The 16,186-nt window shown below is 37.5% G+C and overlaps 1 protein-coding gene across 3 annotated transcripts in view; it reads left to right on the forward strand.

The window, feature by feature from the left end:
* FBXO11 (F-box protein 11) overlaps positions 1-16,186 on the forward strand; it is a 112,003-nt gene that overhangs the window by 17,213 nt on the left and 78,604 nt on the right. Inside the window, exon 2 of one of the 3 annotated variants that reach the window (XM_086327083.1) lies at positions 1,876-2,066. The exons of the other annotated variants lie outside the window; for them this stretch is intronic. Within the exon in view, the coding sequence (XP_086183209.1) occupies positions 2,027-2,066 (40 nt within the window). The 5' untranslated portion in view covers positions 1,876-2,026. The remainder of the gene's footprint in view (positions 1-1,875; positions 2,067-16,186) is intronic. 3 annotated transcript variants of the gene reach the window in all.

Consider the following 16,186-nt stretch of genomic DNA (forward strand, 5'->3'; position numbering starts at 1 on the left):
TTGAGCATTACTTTACTAGCGTGTGAGATGAGTGCAATTGTGCGGTAGTTTGAGCATTCTTTGGCATTGCCTTTCTTTGGGATTGGAATGAAAACTGACCTTTTCCAGTCCTGTGGCCACTGCTGAGTTTTCCACCAAAGAAGTACCTAATCTTTAGTGAGATATTATTTACACCAGTATAGGTCATTAATCTAACTTAAATTCATTTTCTCTAGCTATCTTCTGAGCACACAGAAGAATAGCTGAGCAACATTTTTAAGACTTTCAGTCACGTGAAAGTAATTTTTTTTTAAGTGGAAGTATAGTTGATTTACAAGGTTGTGTTAGTTTCTGGTATACAACAAAGTGATTCAGTTTATATATATATGTGGGTGTGCATATATCTTCTTTTTTATATTCTTTTCCATTATGGTCTCCTACAGGATGTTGAATGTAGTTCCCTGTACTACACATTAGGACCTTGTAAATCAACTATACTTCCACTTAAAAAAAAAATTACTTTCACGTGACTGGAAGTCTTAAAAATGTTGCTCAGCTATTTTTCTGTGTGCTCAGAAGATAGCTAGAGAAAATGAATTTTAAGTTAGATTAATGACCTATACTGGTGTAAATAACATCTCACTAAAGATTAGGTACTTCTTTGGCTGATGGTATTAGGTGTTTTAATTAAATCTTAGAGATGGCAAATTAGAAATTATAGAATGTTGGAAATTGAACCATAGAGCCAATTCTTGAGGTTTATTCATTTGTTCAGGTTGGAATTAAAACACAGATTTCCTCACTCCCAATCAGTGCCGATGGTGGTATCTGTTCTTGTTCTGGAATTTTATTTTCATTCTGTTCATTTTTCAGTTTAGTGATTTGTTGAATCTATTGATCTGATAAACTTTTCTGTAATTCCTTAGTTTAAACAATTTTTTGTTTTTGACTACTTAGTTAAAAAGAACATGCAAATAAAATTATGGTTTACTTCTTACTGATTGACTTAATTTTTTTTAAATTCTGTTTTGGCTGTGACTGGTTGGGGAAAAAAAGCAATTTTACTATGCAGTGTAAGGTAAACCATGTTGATGACAGGTTCTTGTGGTGATTCCCAGTGTAATTAATTTCAGATGCATAAAAATTGGTTAATGCTTTTGAAGAGGTAGAGTTTTTTTTCACTGAATTCAAGTGTCCGTTTATAATACTGGTGGTATTTCAGATCAATAAGGAAGCGATTTACTGTTTACTAAATGATACTGAAACTTGATTATTCCTTTGGAAAAACATTCAGTTAACTCATTTCATACTGAAAATCATTCAGTAACAAGAAATACATTCCAAATGATTAAAGAGTGCAAATATTTTTTAATTAGGTATAACATGAGATCTACTTTTAAAACAAAATTTTAAGTATATAATACAGTATTGTTAACTATAGGCAAGATATTGTATATCAGATGATGAGAACTTAATTTATCTTTCATAATTGAAACTTTATACCCACTGAGTAGCAGCTCTCCGTTTCCTCTTTCCCCTGGCCCTTCTACTCTCTACTTCTGTGAGTTTGACTATTTTAGATACTTAATAGTATTTGTCCTTTGTAACAAGCTTATTTCACTTAGCATAATGTCCTCCTAGTAAGAGCTCAATGTTTTTGTTTAGCCATAGAAGAATAAGAAGAAAGTACTTTTCATTGTAAGCAAGGCCAAAAGTCATTAAAGAAACATCAGGAGATTGACTATACAAAATAAGTTGAAAGTTCTATGTAAGAGAGGTGCTAAAAACAAAGTTAACACAAATGAAAGACTGGAAAAAAAAATTTATACTTATTTACATACAGTATTTGAGTCTTTTGAAAAATTTTATTCATTCATTTTTTTTTGGCTGCACTAGGTTTTTCATTGCTGTGCTCGGACTTTCTCTGGTTGCAGTGCCCAAGCTTCTAATTGAGGTGGCTTCTCTTGTGGAGTACGGGCTCTTGGGCACTCAGGCTTCAGAAGTTGCAGTCCTCCAGCTCTAGAGTGCGGCTCAGTAGTTGTGGCATATGCATCTGGAATCTTCCTGGACCAGGGATCAAATTTGTGGTAGGCGAATACTTATCCACTGGACCACCTAGGATATCCCTATACGAGTCTTTATTTAAAAAAATTTTTTGAGATAAAATACAGTTTATTGAACTGAATCCTCTTTTAAAAAAAATAACTTCCATCCCATTCCCCTCCTCACTCTCACCCTTCTCAGAAACAACCACTGTCATAAATTTGATAAGGGCCTATTCATTCCTTGTAAAAAATACTTACACATGTACGTATATCTGGAAACGTGTATGCTCATAGTTGTTGCTGTGGGAAAGGAAGCTTGCCTTCAACATGTTTATGGCTCAGTGGGAAAAACAAATACGAAATACCTCAAAAGACATTTAATGTGTAAGGGCCAAGTGAGTGGTATAAATCATGAGTGTCTGGCACTCTAGAAATTTTCAAATGATTCCTAAATGAATTAATTAATACAGAATTATAGGAAACTTTAAAATTAAAAAGTCAGTTCTTTTCCTTTGTACTTCTGTTCCCCAGAGATAACTATTAATTGTATTTGTATATGTCTGTGTTTACTTTTAAATTTGTTTAACACATGAATATATAAATACACACACTTTTTTCATTAAAAAGAAACCACACTGTGTAATACTTTATAAATTAAGTTTTTCTTTTTGCTTGAATATATCCTGGGTGTTTTTTTTTTTTTTTTAAATAACAACATAAACAGTTGTCTCAGTCTTTTTTAGTTGAACAGTCCATTATGTGAATACACAATTTATATTAAATGTATCTCTGTTGATTAATATTTAGGTACTTTTTTTTTTTGCTATGATAGAATTGCAGTGAACGTCTTTGTAGAAATGTCTTTATATGTTTACGTCACAATTTCAGTTCATATCAGTGAGTTATTGAGTCAGAGGGATATTTGCTTTTTTTTCTTTCAGTTTTATTGAGATAAGTTGGCATGAAGCACTATATAAGTTTAACATGTACAGCATAATGATTTGACTTACATATACCATGAAATGATTATCATAAGTTTTATGAATATCTATTATCTCATAAAGATACAAAATTAAAGATATAGAAAAAGTTTTTTCCTTGTGATGAGATCTCTTGGGATTTACTGTTAACTTTGATATATAACACAGATCAGTATTATACTTATCATGTTTATATTACATCCCTAGTATCTATTTTATAATTGAAAATTTGTATCTTTTGACTGCTTTCATCTAGTTCCTCCTTCCCAGTGCCTCACCTCTGATAACCACAAATCTGATCTTACTCTTCTGCAAGTTTGTTTTTTGATATACATAGATCCACAACACTTTAAGTTCCTGTTACCAAATTTGTTTTAAAAAAATAATCCCACCATTAAGGAAACTAGTCTGAGGGCTAAAATGGTTTGTAAAGACTTCTCAGAGAAAGTGGGTACTTGAAAAAGATCTTGAGGATTGAGTATGTCACAGAAAAAAAGGAAAAAATAACATTCTTAGTAAGAGGAAATGGGCTGGACAAACAGCATAGAAGAGTTACCAGGGCAGAGATTTTTACTCGGTCTGCATACTCTGTTCATCTCTCAGTTTACTTTATGTTGGTGTTTCTTTTCCAGTAAGGAGGTTAGTCACTCTTTTGTCTCTCCAAGGCTCTCCTCTACCACCTGTGAATTAATCTAAATCCTTTATCCCAGTCTTTCACACTTTGGCTGCCTATTTTTCTTCCATATGATTTGTCTCTTGACAGACTCATATGCGTTGCTAATCTCACAGACAGACAGACACACACACAGCTATACAATTTTGAACTCAGTTGTTGCTTATAATACTTAATTTGATCACTTCGTTTTTACCTCCATGCCTTCTTGATAGCTTCTCATATCCCAGAGTCATTTACAATTGTTGGTAGGTCCATTTATGCTTAATGTGTGAAGGAATATGAGTAAAGATTTGATAATATTTTATGTAGTAAGCTTATCTTATCTTGTTCTACACTCTGGATGTTTTGCTAATACTGTTTGGCAAAGTTTCTGAAAAATCACCAGAATGTATTTTCCTTACAAATAAATGTCTATTATCAGTGAACAGATTTGTAATACACAATAGAAACTGTGTACAATTCTCATTATAATAGGGCTTCCCTGGTAGCTCAGACAGTAAAGAATCTACTTACAATGCAGGAAACCTGGGTTTGATTTTCTGGGTCAGGAAGGTCCCCTGGAGGAGGGAATGGCACCCCACTCCAGTTTTCCTGTCTGGAGAATCCCCATGGACAAAGGAGTCTGACTGGCTACAGTCCATGGGGTCACACGGAGTCGGACACATCTAAGCGACTAACATTTTCACACTTTTCACAGTTGTAATGTTAATAGGCATCATTTATTGATCACTTTATTTCAAGTAGACACTAAATGCTGGTTTTATTCTTAACAACAGTTTCCATCATATGGACAATATACCTGTTTTACATTTGAGAAAACAGAAGTTTAGCAAATTTAACTCCCAGGACCGAGTAAATGGCAACCATAGAGTTAGAATCCATGTCTTTCTGATTAAACAGCCTGAATAAAGGTTGAATTACTATATTATACTATATCAGTAATCTTTATCTCCCATGTATAACTTTTCAAAAACACATTTCTAGGAAATATTTGTTACATAAAAATGATTACTAATTGCATTGCAGTTACCTGCTTTTAGAAAGTAAGGAGTAATGAATAATTGGAATTTCCCAAGAAAACTTTGAAAATTCAGAAAAGCATAAAGAGAAATTGAAAATTAGCAACAATCACCCTAGAGGAAACTTCCCTGGTGATCCAGTGGCTAAGAATGTTTGCTACCAATGCAGGGGGCCCAGGTTTGATCCCTGGTCAGGGAACTAGGTCCTGCATGCCACAACGAAGAGTTCACATGCCACAACTGAGACCCAGCACAGTCAAGTAAACAAGTAAATGTTAAATTAAAAAGAAAAAAAACCTAGAGAAAACTTAAACATTTCTTTTTATTTGCTATAAATATAATAAGATATAGAAATATATGTAGTATCATGTAATATTTTCATTGGAATCGTTCTATATATAATTTTGTATTCTCCCTTATTTAACATTATTAACATTATTTTCCTAATATAAATATGTATGTATGTATTCTTTGAAAATGGATATCAGTGGCAGCATTTTTAAAACTTTTTTATTTATATTTGGCCATACTGGGTCTTTGTTGCTGTGCAAGGGCTTTCACTAGTTGCGAAGAGCAGAGTCCATTCTCTAGTTGCAATGTGTGGGCATCTCACTGAGGTTGCTTTTCTCGATTTAGGTCATACCTGAATGGTCTAGTGGTTTTCCCCACTTTCTTCAATTTAAGTCTGAATTTGGCAATAAGGACTTCATGATCTGAGCCACAGTCAGCTCCTAGTCTTGTTTTTGCTTACTGTATAGAGCTTCTCCATCTTTGGCTGCAAAGAATATAATCAGTCTGATTTCGGGGTTGACCATCTGGTGATGTCCATGTGTAGAGTCTTCTCTGTGTTGTTGGAAGATGGTGTTTGCTATGACCAGTACGTTCTCTTGGCAAAACTCTATATTAGCCTTTGCTCTGCTACATTCTGTACTCCAAGGCCAAATTTGCCTGTTACTCCAGGTGTTTCTTGACTTCCTACTTTTGTATTCCAGTCCCCTGTAATAAAAAGGATATCTTTTGGGGCTGTTCGTTCTAAAAGGTCTTGTAGGTCTTCATAGAACCGTTCAACTTCAGCTTCTTCAGCGTTACTGGTTGGGGCATAGACTTCGATTACCATAATATTGAATGGTTTGCCTTGGAAACAAACAGAGATCATTCTGTCGTTTTTGAGATTGCATCCAAGTACTGCATTTCGAACCCTTTTGTTGACTGTGATGGCTACTGTATTTTCCTAAGAGATTCTTGCTCACAGTAGTAGATATAAGGGTCATCTGAGTTAAATTCACCCATTCCAGTCCATCTTAGTTCGCTGATTCCTAGAATGTGGACGTTCACTCTTGGCATCTCCTGTTTGACCACTTCCAATTTGACTTGATCCGATATTTGCTGGATCATTGAAAAAGCAAGAGAGTTCCAGAAAAACACCTATTTCTGCTTTATTGACTATGCCAAAAAGTCTTTGACTGTATGGATCACAATAAACTGTGGAAAATTCTGAAAGAGATGGGAATACCAGACCACCTGACCTGCCTCTTGAGAAACCTGTATGCAGGTCGGGAAGCAACAGTTAGCACTGGACATGGAACAACAGACTGGATCCAAATAGGAAAAGGAGTACATCAAGGCTGTGTATTGTCACCCTGCTTAATTAACTTATATGCAGAGTACATCATGAGAAACGCTGGGCTGGATGAAGCACAAGCTGGAATCAAGATTGCTGGGAGAAATAACAATAACTTCACATATGCAGATGACACCACCCTTATGGCAGAAAGTGAAGAAAAACTGAAGAGCCTCTTGATGAAAGTGAAAGAAGAGAGAGAAAAAGTTGGCTTAAAGCTCAACATTAAGAAAACTAAGATCATGGCATCCGGCCCCTTCATTTCGTGGCAGATAGATGGGGAAACAGTGGAAACAGTGGCTTACCTTATTTTGGGGGGCTCCAAAATCACTGCAGATGGCGACTGTAGCCATGAAATTAAAAGACGCTTACTCCTTGGAAGAAAAGTTATGACCAGCCTAGACAGCATATTAAAAAGCAGAAACATTACTTTGCCAACAAAGGTCCGTCTACTCAAGGCTCTGGTTTTTCCAGTAGTCACATATGGATGTGAGAGTTGGACTATAAAAAAAGCTGAGCGCAGAAGAATTGGTGCTTTTGAATAGTGGTGTTGGAGAAGACTCTTGTGAGTCCCTTGGACTGCAAGGAGATCCAATCAGTCCATCCTAAAGGAGATCAGTCCTGGGTGTTCATTGGAAGGACTGATGTTGAAACTGGAACTCCAATATTTTGGTTGCCTGATGCGAAGAGCTGACTCATTTGAAAAGATCCTGATGTTGGGAAAGATTGAAGGCAGGAGGAGAAGGGGACGACAGAGGATGAGATGGTTAGATGGCATCACTGACTCATTGAACATGAGTTTGGGTGAACTCCGGAAGTTGGTGATGGACAAGGAGGCCTGGTGTGCTGCGGTTCATGGGGTTGCAAAGAGTCAGACACAGCTGAGCAACTGAACTGAACTGATGCTGGGAAAGATTCAGGGCAGGAGGAGAAGGGGACGACAGAGGATGAGATGGTTGGATAGCATCACCGACTCAATGGACATGGGTTTGGGTAGGCTCTGGCAGTTGGTGATAGACAGGGAGGCCTGGCGTGTTATGGTTCATGGGGTTGCAAAGAGTTGATCACAACTGAGCAACTGAACTGAGCTCTTGTTGCAGAGCACAGGTTCTAGCGTACTCGGGCTTCAGATTTTGTGGCTTGTGATTTCTAGAACACGGGCTCAGTAGTTGTGGCATATGGGCTTAGTTGCCCCATGGCATGTGGAATCCTCGACCAGGGATCAAACCCGTGTCCCCTGCATTGGAAGGTGGATTCTTAACCACTGGACCAATAAGAAGTCCTGCATGATACGTTTTATGTATCCTGGAATTTATTTTATCATTCCTTTATTGTTAGGTTACTTTTTTGTTGTTCAGTCGCTCAGTAGCATCTGACTCTGTGACCCCATGGACTGTAGCACGCCAGGCTTCCCTGTCCTTTACCATCTCTCTTTGGTCAAACTCCTGTCCATTGAGTTGGTGATGCCATCCAAGTATCTCGTCCTCTTTTTTCCCCGTCTCCTCCTGCCTTCAGTCTTTCCTAGCATCAGGGTCTTTTCTAATGAGTCAGTTCTTTGCATCAGGTGGCCAGAGTATTGCAGCTTCAGCACCAGTCCTTCCAGTGAATATTCAGGGTTGATTTCCTTTAAGATTGACTGGTTTGATCTACTTGCTCTCCGAGGGACTCTTAAGAACCTTCTCCAGCACAACAGTTCAAAAGCATCAGTTCTTTGACACTCAGCCTTCTTTATTGTCCAACTCTTACATCCATACACGACTACTGGAAAAACCATAGCTTTGACTATATGGACCTTTGTCACTGAAGTAATGTCTCTGCTTTTTAATACGCTGTCTAGGTTTGTCATAGCTTTTCTTCCAAGGAACAAGCATCTTTTAATTTCATGGCTGCAGTCACCATCTGCAGTGATTTTTGGAACCCAAGAAAATAAGTCTGTCACTTTTTCCATTGTTTCCCTATTTGCCATGAAGTGATGGGATCTTAGTTTTTTGAATCTTGAGTTTTAATCCAGCTTTTTCACTCTCCTTTTTGCCCTTCATCAAGAGACTCTTTAGTTCTTCTTCGCTTTCTGCCATAAGGGTGGTGTCATCTGTATATCTGAGGTTATTGATATTTCTCCCAGTAATCTTGATTCCAGCTTGTGTTTTCTTCCAGCCTGGCATTTCGCATGATGTACTCTACTTAGAAATTAAATAAGCAGGGTGACAGTATACAACCTTTACCAATTTGGAACCGGTCTGTTGTTCCATGTCCAGTTCTAACTTGCTTCTTGACCTGCACACAGATTTCTCAGGAGGCAGATCAGGTGGTCTGGTATTCCCATATTTTTAAGAATTTTCCACAGTTTGTTGTGATCCACACACTTCCAGTTTTTCTCTATTGTAAGTTACACCATAAGGAGAAATCTTATCAGGATGGGCCCTATGAGTTCCAACATTGAGATGCCTCATCTTTCCAAAGACAGTTGTGAAAGTCACACAGATGTGTCCGACTCTTTGGGATGTCATGGACTGTAGCCTGCCTGGCTCCTCTGTCTATGGAATTCTCCAGACAGGAGTACTGGAGTGGGTTGCCGTTTCCTTCTCCAAAGGAAGAAGATAATAATAACAGATTAAACGTGCACACATAGTTAATAGTCAGAGTTTTGGCATGATAATAACTACATAATTCTACATCTTTTCTCCCATAGAAGTCATAAAATTTTAAAATAAGGAAAATAACTGAACTTCCATTTTCAGTGAACTGAAAGACAGCATGTAGACTCCAAATTATATTTAAAGGCTGTCAAAAGCATCTTGAGAAGGAGCAGAAGTTGTGAACTTAAAAATATTTACTGAAGTTTAAGGGTTCACCTTGAAGTTCAAAGGCTAAATCTCTTGTTGTAGTAACAGGGTTGGTGCCAGAAATACCTAGTTTGATTCAGAACAGAAGAAAAGGTAGAGCTACATTTACATGGAGCAGTATGCACCCGAATCAGCTTTTCTGTCTAGCATCAAAGAAGGAGTCTTTCGACTCTTACTCTTTGGTAAGGAAACCAGAACGGTGCATCAGAACAAATTGTTTTAAGTACAATTAAAACTTAACTGAAACTGTAATTTTTCTCTTGAAAGGGGTACTTGTGCCAGGGTAAACTGACCAGAATGGTCATAAAGATTACTTTGGGCAGCCAACCACCCTCATCTTTCTCCCTACAAAGTTCTTTCCAAGGGGTTGATAGTTGGGCTGGCCTCAGATTTCTGTATAACATTCCATACCAGAAGATGTTAAAGCAGTGTTTACAAAGTAAGGAAGTAAATCAAGAGCCAAAGATTTCATATCCAGTTATGCCATTCTTCAAGTATGAAAGGTATAAACAGAACTCAGAGAATGCTGTATATATATGAGCCCTTCTTGAGGAAACTGTTAAAGGATAAACTTCAGCCAGCCAAGAGCTATCTGAGAAAAGAATTTGTTGTAACCATTGAATATGTGTGTGTGTGTGTGTGTGTGTGTGTGTGTAGAGAGAGAGAGAGAGAGAGGTTTATAACCCTAAAGACTAAAACAAATGTAGAGATTATGATGGAACATAATGTTATATACCTTGATGATGTAGAAATGATGAAAACTAATAAAATTTGAGAGAAGAAAGTGTATAGATTACCTCATTGTAATTACTGGTAGTCAAAAACTGTATTCAAGATCACAAGTAATGGAAGTATAAACATGTTTAACACTTCAAAGGAAACCATAAAGGTAATGCTACTGATTGAATTAAGTAAGGAGAGGAAGAGGAAACATGTTCATTTTAACATTGTTCATATTAAGGAATTAACAGGTATCTTAAAAAATAATCTAGTGGAATTCTAAGTCAATAATATGAGTTAATCACTAGAACAACAACAACAAAAAAACCTTACTAAAATTTGAAAGAACTGGAAACCTATCTAAAAGAAAACATCATCTGTTGAAAGAATATTCATAAACAGCCACACATGTAACACAACATAGCAGTACTAAGACCAGACACCTTTTATATAAAAGAATACAAGTAGGCTTTATCCCACCTCTGAAGGAAAAAGCTTCCAGTTAGATTCAGAGCAAAATGAATTCTGTGGTTTGTCTGCAAGAAAATGATTGTGAAAGCTTAAGATGGCAAAGTGAAAGAAATTTAGGGATGTCATGATTGTAACATACAAGGTGGAGTTCATAGTAAAAAGAAATAGGTGAAGAATACAATTTCTCAGACAGTGGAGTGAAAGTTTAATAGACGTGACTATCTGTATATCAACTAAAATAGCAGCCTAGGTTAAGCCGAAATTATAGAAAATATAAGGAAAAGTGGAAACATGTCAGTAGTCGGAAATATGTAATTGAAAGACACAAAACAAACCTTAAATAAAAAGACATATCATCTTTTCTGGATAGAAAGGATAACATTGTCACAGTTCCCACTGAAGTAGTTTGTCAACTAGTTTTTAAGACATGGTGATTCCAAAGTTAATAAGGGAAAATATGCAAGAGTAGCCGGGAGAGCTGAAAAACTTAAGAGAACTGAGGGAGAACTTGTTTTTCCAGAAATTAAGGTATAAAGGTAAAATGCACAAAACAGGCATGGTACCAATGAACAAACATACATGGGTCAGTGCCCCAGAATAGTAAGTCCAGAAATACTTTGAAATACATGTGAGAATGTAAAAGTGACATCTCAAATATGTGGGAAAAAATAAACAGTTAACTAGGGACAGCTGGTTAGCTGTTTGAAAGAACTTCAATCTGTAAATTTCACCTGTATACCAAATGGATCAATGAAAAATAAAGCCATGAAAGTAATAGAAGAAAGCATTAAAAAAGTCTTTACACTTTTGATGTGCGGAAGGCTATTTAAATTAAATCCAGAATTCATAAAATAATGGGTAATTTTTACTGCATTAAAAAAGCAGTCTCTGAATGGATAAAAACGTGATATGTATATTTACAATGAAATTATCAGTTCAGTTCAGTTGCTAAGTCGTGTTTGACTCTTTGCGACCCCATGAATTGCAGCACGCCAGGCCTCCCTGTCCATCACCAACTCCTGGAGTCTACCCAAACCCATGTCCATTGAGTCAGTGATGCCATCCAGCCATCTCATCCTCTGTTGTCCCCTTCTCCTCCTGCCCCCAATCCTTCCCAGCATTGAAATTATGTTCAGCCTTAAAAAAAAATCCTATCACATGGTAAGCATGGATAAACCTTGAGGAGATTATGCTGGGTGGAATAAACCAGTCACAAATACTACATAATTCTACTTAAATGAGGTATCTTAAACTAGTCAAACTCTTAGAAACAGAAAGTACAATAGTGGTTGCCAGGAACTAAGTGGAGAGGAAAAAGGGAAGTTGTTTTTCACTGGGTATCAGTTCAGTTCAGTCGCTCAGTCGTGTCCGACTCTTTGCGACCCCATGGAGTGCAGCATTCCAGGCCGCCCTGTCCATCACCAACTCCCAGAGTTTACTTAAACTCATATCCACTGAGTCAGTTTTGCCATCTAACCATCTCATCTTCTGTCATCCCCTTCTCCTCCTGCCTTCCATCTTTCCCAGCATCAGGGTCTTTTCAAATGAGTCAGTTCTTCACATCAGGTAGCCAAAGGATTGGATTTTCAGCTTCAGCATCAGTCCTTCCAATGAATATTCAGGACTGATTTCATTTAGGATAGACTGGTTGGATCTCCTTGTTGTCCGAGGGACTCTCAAGAGTCTTCTCCAGCACCACAGTTCAAAAGCATCAATTCTTTGGCACTCAGCTTTCTTTATAGTCCACCTCTCACATCCATACGTTACGACTGGAAAAATCATAGCTTTGACTAGACAGACTTTTGTTGGCAAAGTAATGTCTGTGCTTTATAATAGGCTGTCTAGGTTGGTCATAACTTTTCTTCCAAGGAGCAAACATCTTTTAATTTCATGGCTGTGGTCACCATCTGCACTGATTTTGGAACCTAAAAAAGTCAGCCATTCTTTCCACTGTTTCCCCATCTTATTTGCCATAAAGTGATGGGACCGGATGCCATGATCTTAGTTTTCTGAATGTTGAGTTTTAAGACAACTTTTTCACTCTCCTCTTTCACTTTCATCAAGAGGCTCTTTAGTTCTTCCCTTTCTGCCATAAGTGTGGTGTCAGCTGCATATCTGAGGTTACTGATATTTCTCCCAGCAATCTTGATTCCAGCTTGTACTTCATCCAGCCTGGCATTTCACATGATGTACTCTGCATAGAAGTTAAATAAGCAGGGTGATTGTATACAACCTTTCCTGATTTGGAATCAGTCTGTTCCATGTCTGGTTCTAACTGTTGCTTCTTGACCTGCATACAGATTTCTCAGGAGGCAGGTCAGGTGGTCTGGTATTCCCATCTCTTTAAGAAGTTTCCAGTTTGTTGTGATCCACACAGTCAAAGACTTTGGCATGGTCATTAAAGCAGAAGTAGATGTTTTTCTGAAACTCTCTTGCTTTTGCGATGATCCAGTGGATGTTGGCAATTTGATCTCTGGTTCCTCTGCTTTTTCTAAAACCAGCTTGAACATCTGGAAGTTCACGGTTCATGTACTATTGAAGCCTGGCCTGGAGAATTTTGAGCATTTCTTTGCTAGCATGTGAGATGAATGCAGTTGTGCAGTAGTTTGAACATTCTTTGGCATTGCCTTTCTTTGGGATTGGAATGAAAACTGACCTTTTCCAGTCCTGTGGCCACTGCTGCATTTTCCAAATTTGCTGGCATATTGAGTGCAGCACTTTCACAGCATCATCTTTTAGGATTTGAAATAGCTCAACTGTAATTCCATCACCTCCACTAGTTTTGTTCATAGTGATGATTCCTAAGGCCCGCTTGACTTCACATTCCAGGATGTCTGGCTCTAGGTGAGTGACACCATTGTGGTTATCTGGGTCATGAAGATCTTTTTTGTATAGTTCTTTGGTATATTCTTGCCACCTCTTCTTAATATCTTCTGCTTCTGTTAGGTCCATACCATTTCTGTCCTTTATTGTGCCCATCTTTGCATGAAAAGTTCCCTTGGTATCTCTAATTTTCTTGATATCATTGGGTATAGAGTTTCCTTTTTGCATGATGAAAAAGTTCTAGAGATCCATTGCACAACATTGTGCATATGGTTAACACTATTACACTGTGCACTTAAAAGTGTCTTAGATGATGTTTTATATTATGTGTTTTGTTTACCACAATTTTTTAAAACTGCCCTCAGAATGCCAAAATCTGTCATAATACAACAGTCAGAATACAGATTAATGACGAGCAAAACTTATCTGCAGTTCATATCACAAAGGGTGTTCTTGTGTATAAATCCTGTAAACTCAGTTTAAAAAGCCCTGCAGTCTAATAAAAAATGGGGGCAAAGATGTGAATAGATAATTCACAGAAAATTAAATGCAAATAGCTTGTGAGCATCTGAGAAGCTGCTAATATAACCTCATTCAAAGTAAGAGAATTTCAAACCAAAACACCTATTAGGTAAAAACCTAAAAGTTAGATAACATCCTCATGGTGCTTTGTCATAAATGACTACTGAGGATAAAATTAAGATATCCTCTGGAATTCAGTTGAGCACTGTCTCTCAGAATAAAAGTACATTTACTTTTGATAAAATAGAAACATCTTTGGACTTAAAATAATAAAAAACAGTGTGTTAAGTAGGGACTAAATACATGAGTCTACCTAAATCTGGTTTAGAAGCGCTGGCAGATGCTCTGAAAGTTCTTTTCTTTCAGGATGGAGACCAAAGCTATATTGGTGTGCAGGTTGGATAAAGGAGGTACACTACTTGTTTGCTTACTATTCAAGAAACTATGGGGCTGAGTCAAGAAGGAGCTTATAGGCTTATATAAATTATACATCCATAGTAGTGGAAGGAAGCAGTGAAAGCCTCCTAGATAAGATCTGAGCCAACCTGCTCATGATGTAGTGACTGGATATTCAGGAAGAGCCCATCTGCAGCAATTAACAAACTTCATTGGAGTGGGAGACTTGAGTGAGAGGTGCCAGCAAATCAAAAACTGTTAAGGTGAGGTACACACGTGTAAACATACCTACCAGCACCCCTGTTTTCCTCTGCTGTATATACACATGCAACTTTAACTTGTGATGAACCTTCGAACAAAAATTCAAAAACACACAGGAAAAAGTAACCCTAAAAAAAGACAGGTCAACACCTTTACTAAAAAAAAGGGGGGGGGACAGTTACTTAGCAGGATAAGTACTCCAAAAAGTCAGCTTCTAAATGCTCAATAGTGAAATTGCAGAACAACAACAAAAAAAAGTTTTTAATAAAAAGGATGAAAAAAAAAAGTACCTGCACCAAAATATCAGTCATACTAAGATGGTGACTGCAGCCATGAAATTAAAAGACCTTACTCCTTGGAAGAAAAGTTATGACCAACCTAGATAGCATATTCAAAAGCAGAGACATTACTTTGCCAACTAAGGTCTGTCTAGTCAAGGTTATGGTTTTTCCAGTGGTCATGTATGGATGTGAGAGTTGGACTGTGAAGAAAGCTGAGCGCCGAAGAATTGATGCTTTTGAAGTGTGGTGTTGGAGAAGACTCTTGAGAGTCCCTTGGACTGCAAGGAGATCCAGCCAGTCCATTCTGAAGGAGATCAGCCCTGTGATTTCTTTGGAAGGAATGATGCTAAAGCTGAAAGTCTTTGGCCACCTCATGTGAAGAGTTGACTCACTGGAAAAGACCCTGATGCTGGGAGGGATTGGGGGCAGGAGGAAAAGGGGACAACGGAGGATGAGATGGCTGGATGGCATCACTGACTCGATGGACGTGAGTCTGAGTGAACTCCAGGAGTTGGTGATGGACAGGGAGGCCTGGCGTGCTGTGATTCATGGGGTCGCAAAGAGTCAGACACGACTGAGCGACTGAACTGAACTGAATAGTATATTTATCAGAACAGTAATTTCCAGAAGAAAATGGGGCACATTTTCCTCAAAACGTACAGGGAATATAACTGTTAAACTTGACTTCTATGCCTATTTAAAATATCATCAATAATGAGACCCAACATGAGTATTTACACAGAAACTGAGTTTATCACTTAAAAAACTTGATGCAGTATCCTTTAACTAAAAAATAAATAAAAAACCTTGATGCAAAAACCAAAGTGATGTTCTTGGACAGAAAGAATAGTAAACTAGAGGGAGGAATTGGATAAAAGAATACATTGTGAGCAAAGAATCTGTGAAGTGTGTTAATTAGGTTGACTATTGATTGTTAATTTTTTAATTTTTTTTAAGGTAAAACCAACAAAATATCAATACTAGAAAATAGAAAGTTGGAAGAAAGAGGATTACATTGAGCCTAGAATGCTACTATACTTAATCTTGTTCACAAGAAGTGAGTACAGAGTTACTGAAAAACTTTAGGGCACCTTAACAAATGAATAGCTGTTCTTGTGGCTCTGCAGACAACTTGGATGAAATTCTAGCTTATCTTTCACTGTGTATGTGCTTAGTCGCTCAGTCGTGTCCAACTCTTTGTGACCCCATGGACTGTAGCACACCAGGCTCCTCTGACTATAGGATCTTTGACTGGCTGTGTGATATTAAGATTACTTCACCTTCCTTTGCCTAAATTTTCTTATCTGTAAAGATGACAATAAGTAATATTGGGTTGACCAAAAAGCTTGCTTGGGTTTTTCTGATATCCAAACAAACTTTTTGGGCAACGCAGTATTTCCTCATAATGTTGTGGAGACAGTTAAGTGAAATATATATAAAACTTTTGGTACACTGGGCTTTACTTGGTAGCTCAGCTGGTTAAGAATCCGCCTGCAATGCGGGAGACCTGGGTTCAATCCCTGGGTTGGGAAGATTTCCTGGAGAAGGG

Source organism: Bos grunniens, chromosome 11 (assembly GCF_055505025.1).
Source record: "Bos grunniens cultivar Pamir isolate PY7600 chromosome 11, Bosgru_T2T1.0, whole genome shotgun sequence".
NCBI lineage: Eukaryota > Metazoa > Chordata > Mammalia > Artiodactyla > Bovidae > Bos > Bos grunniens.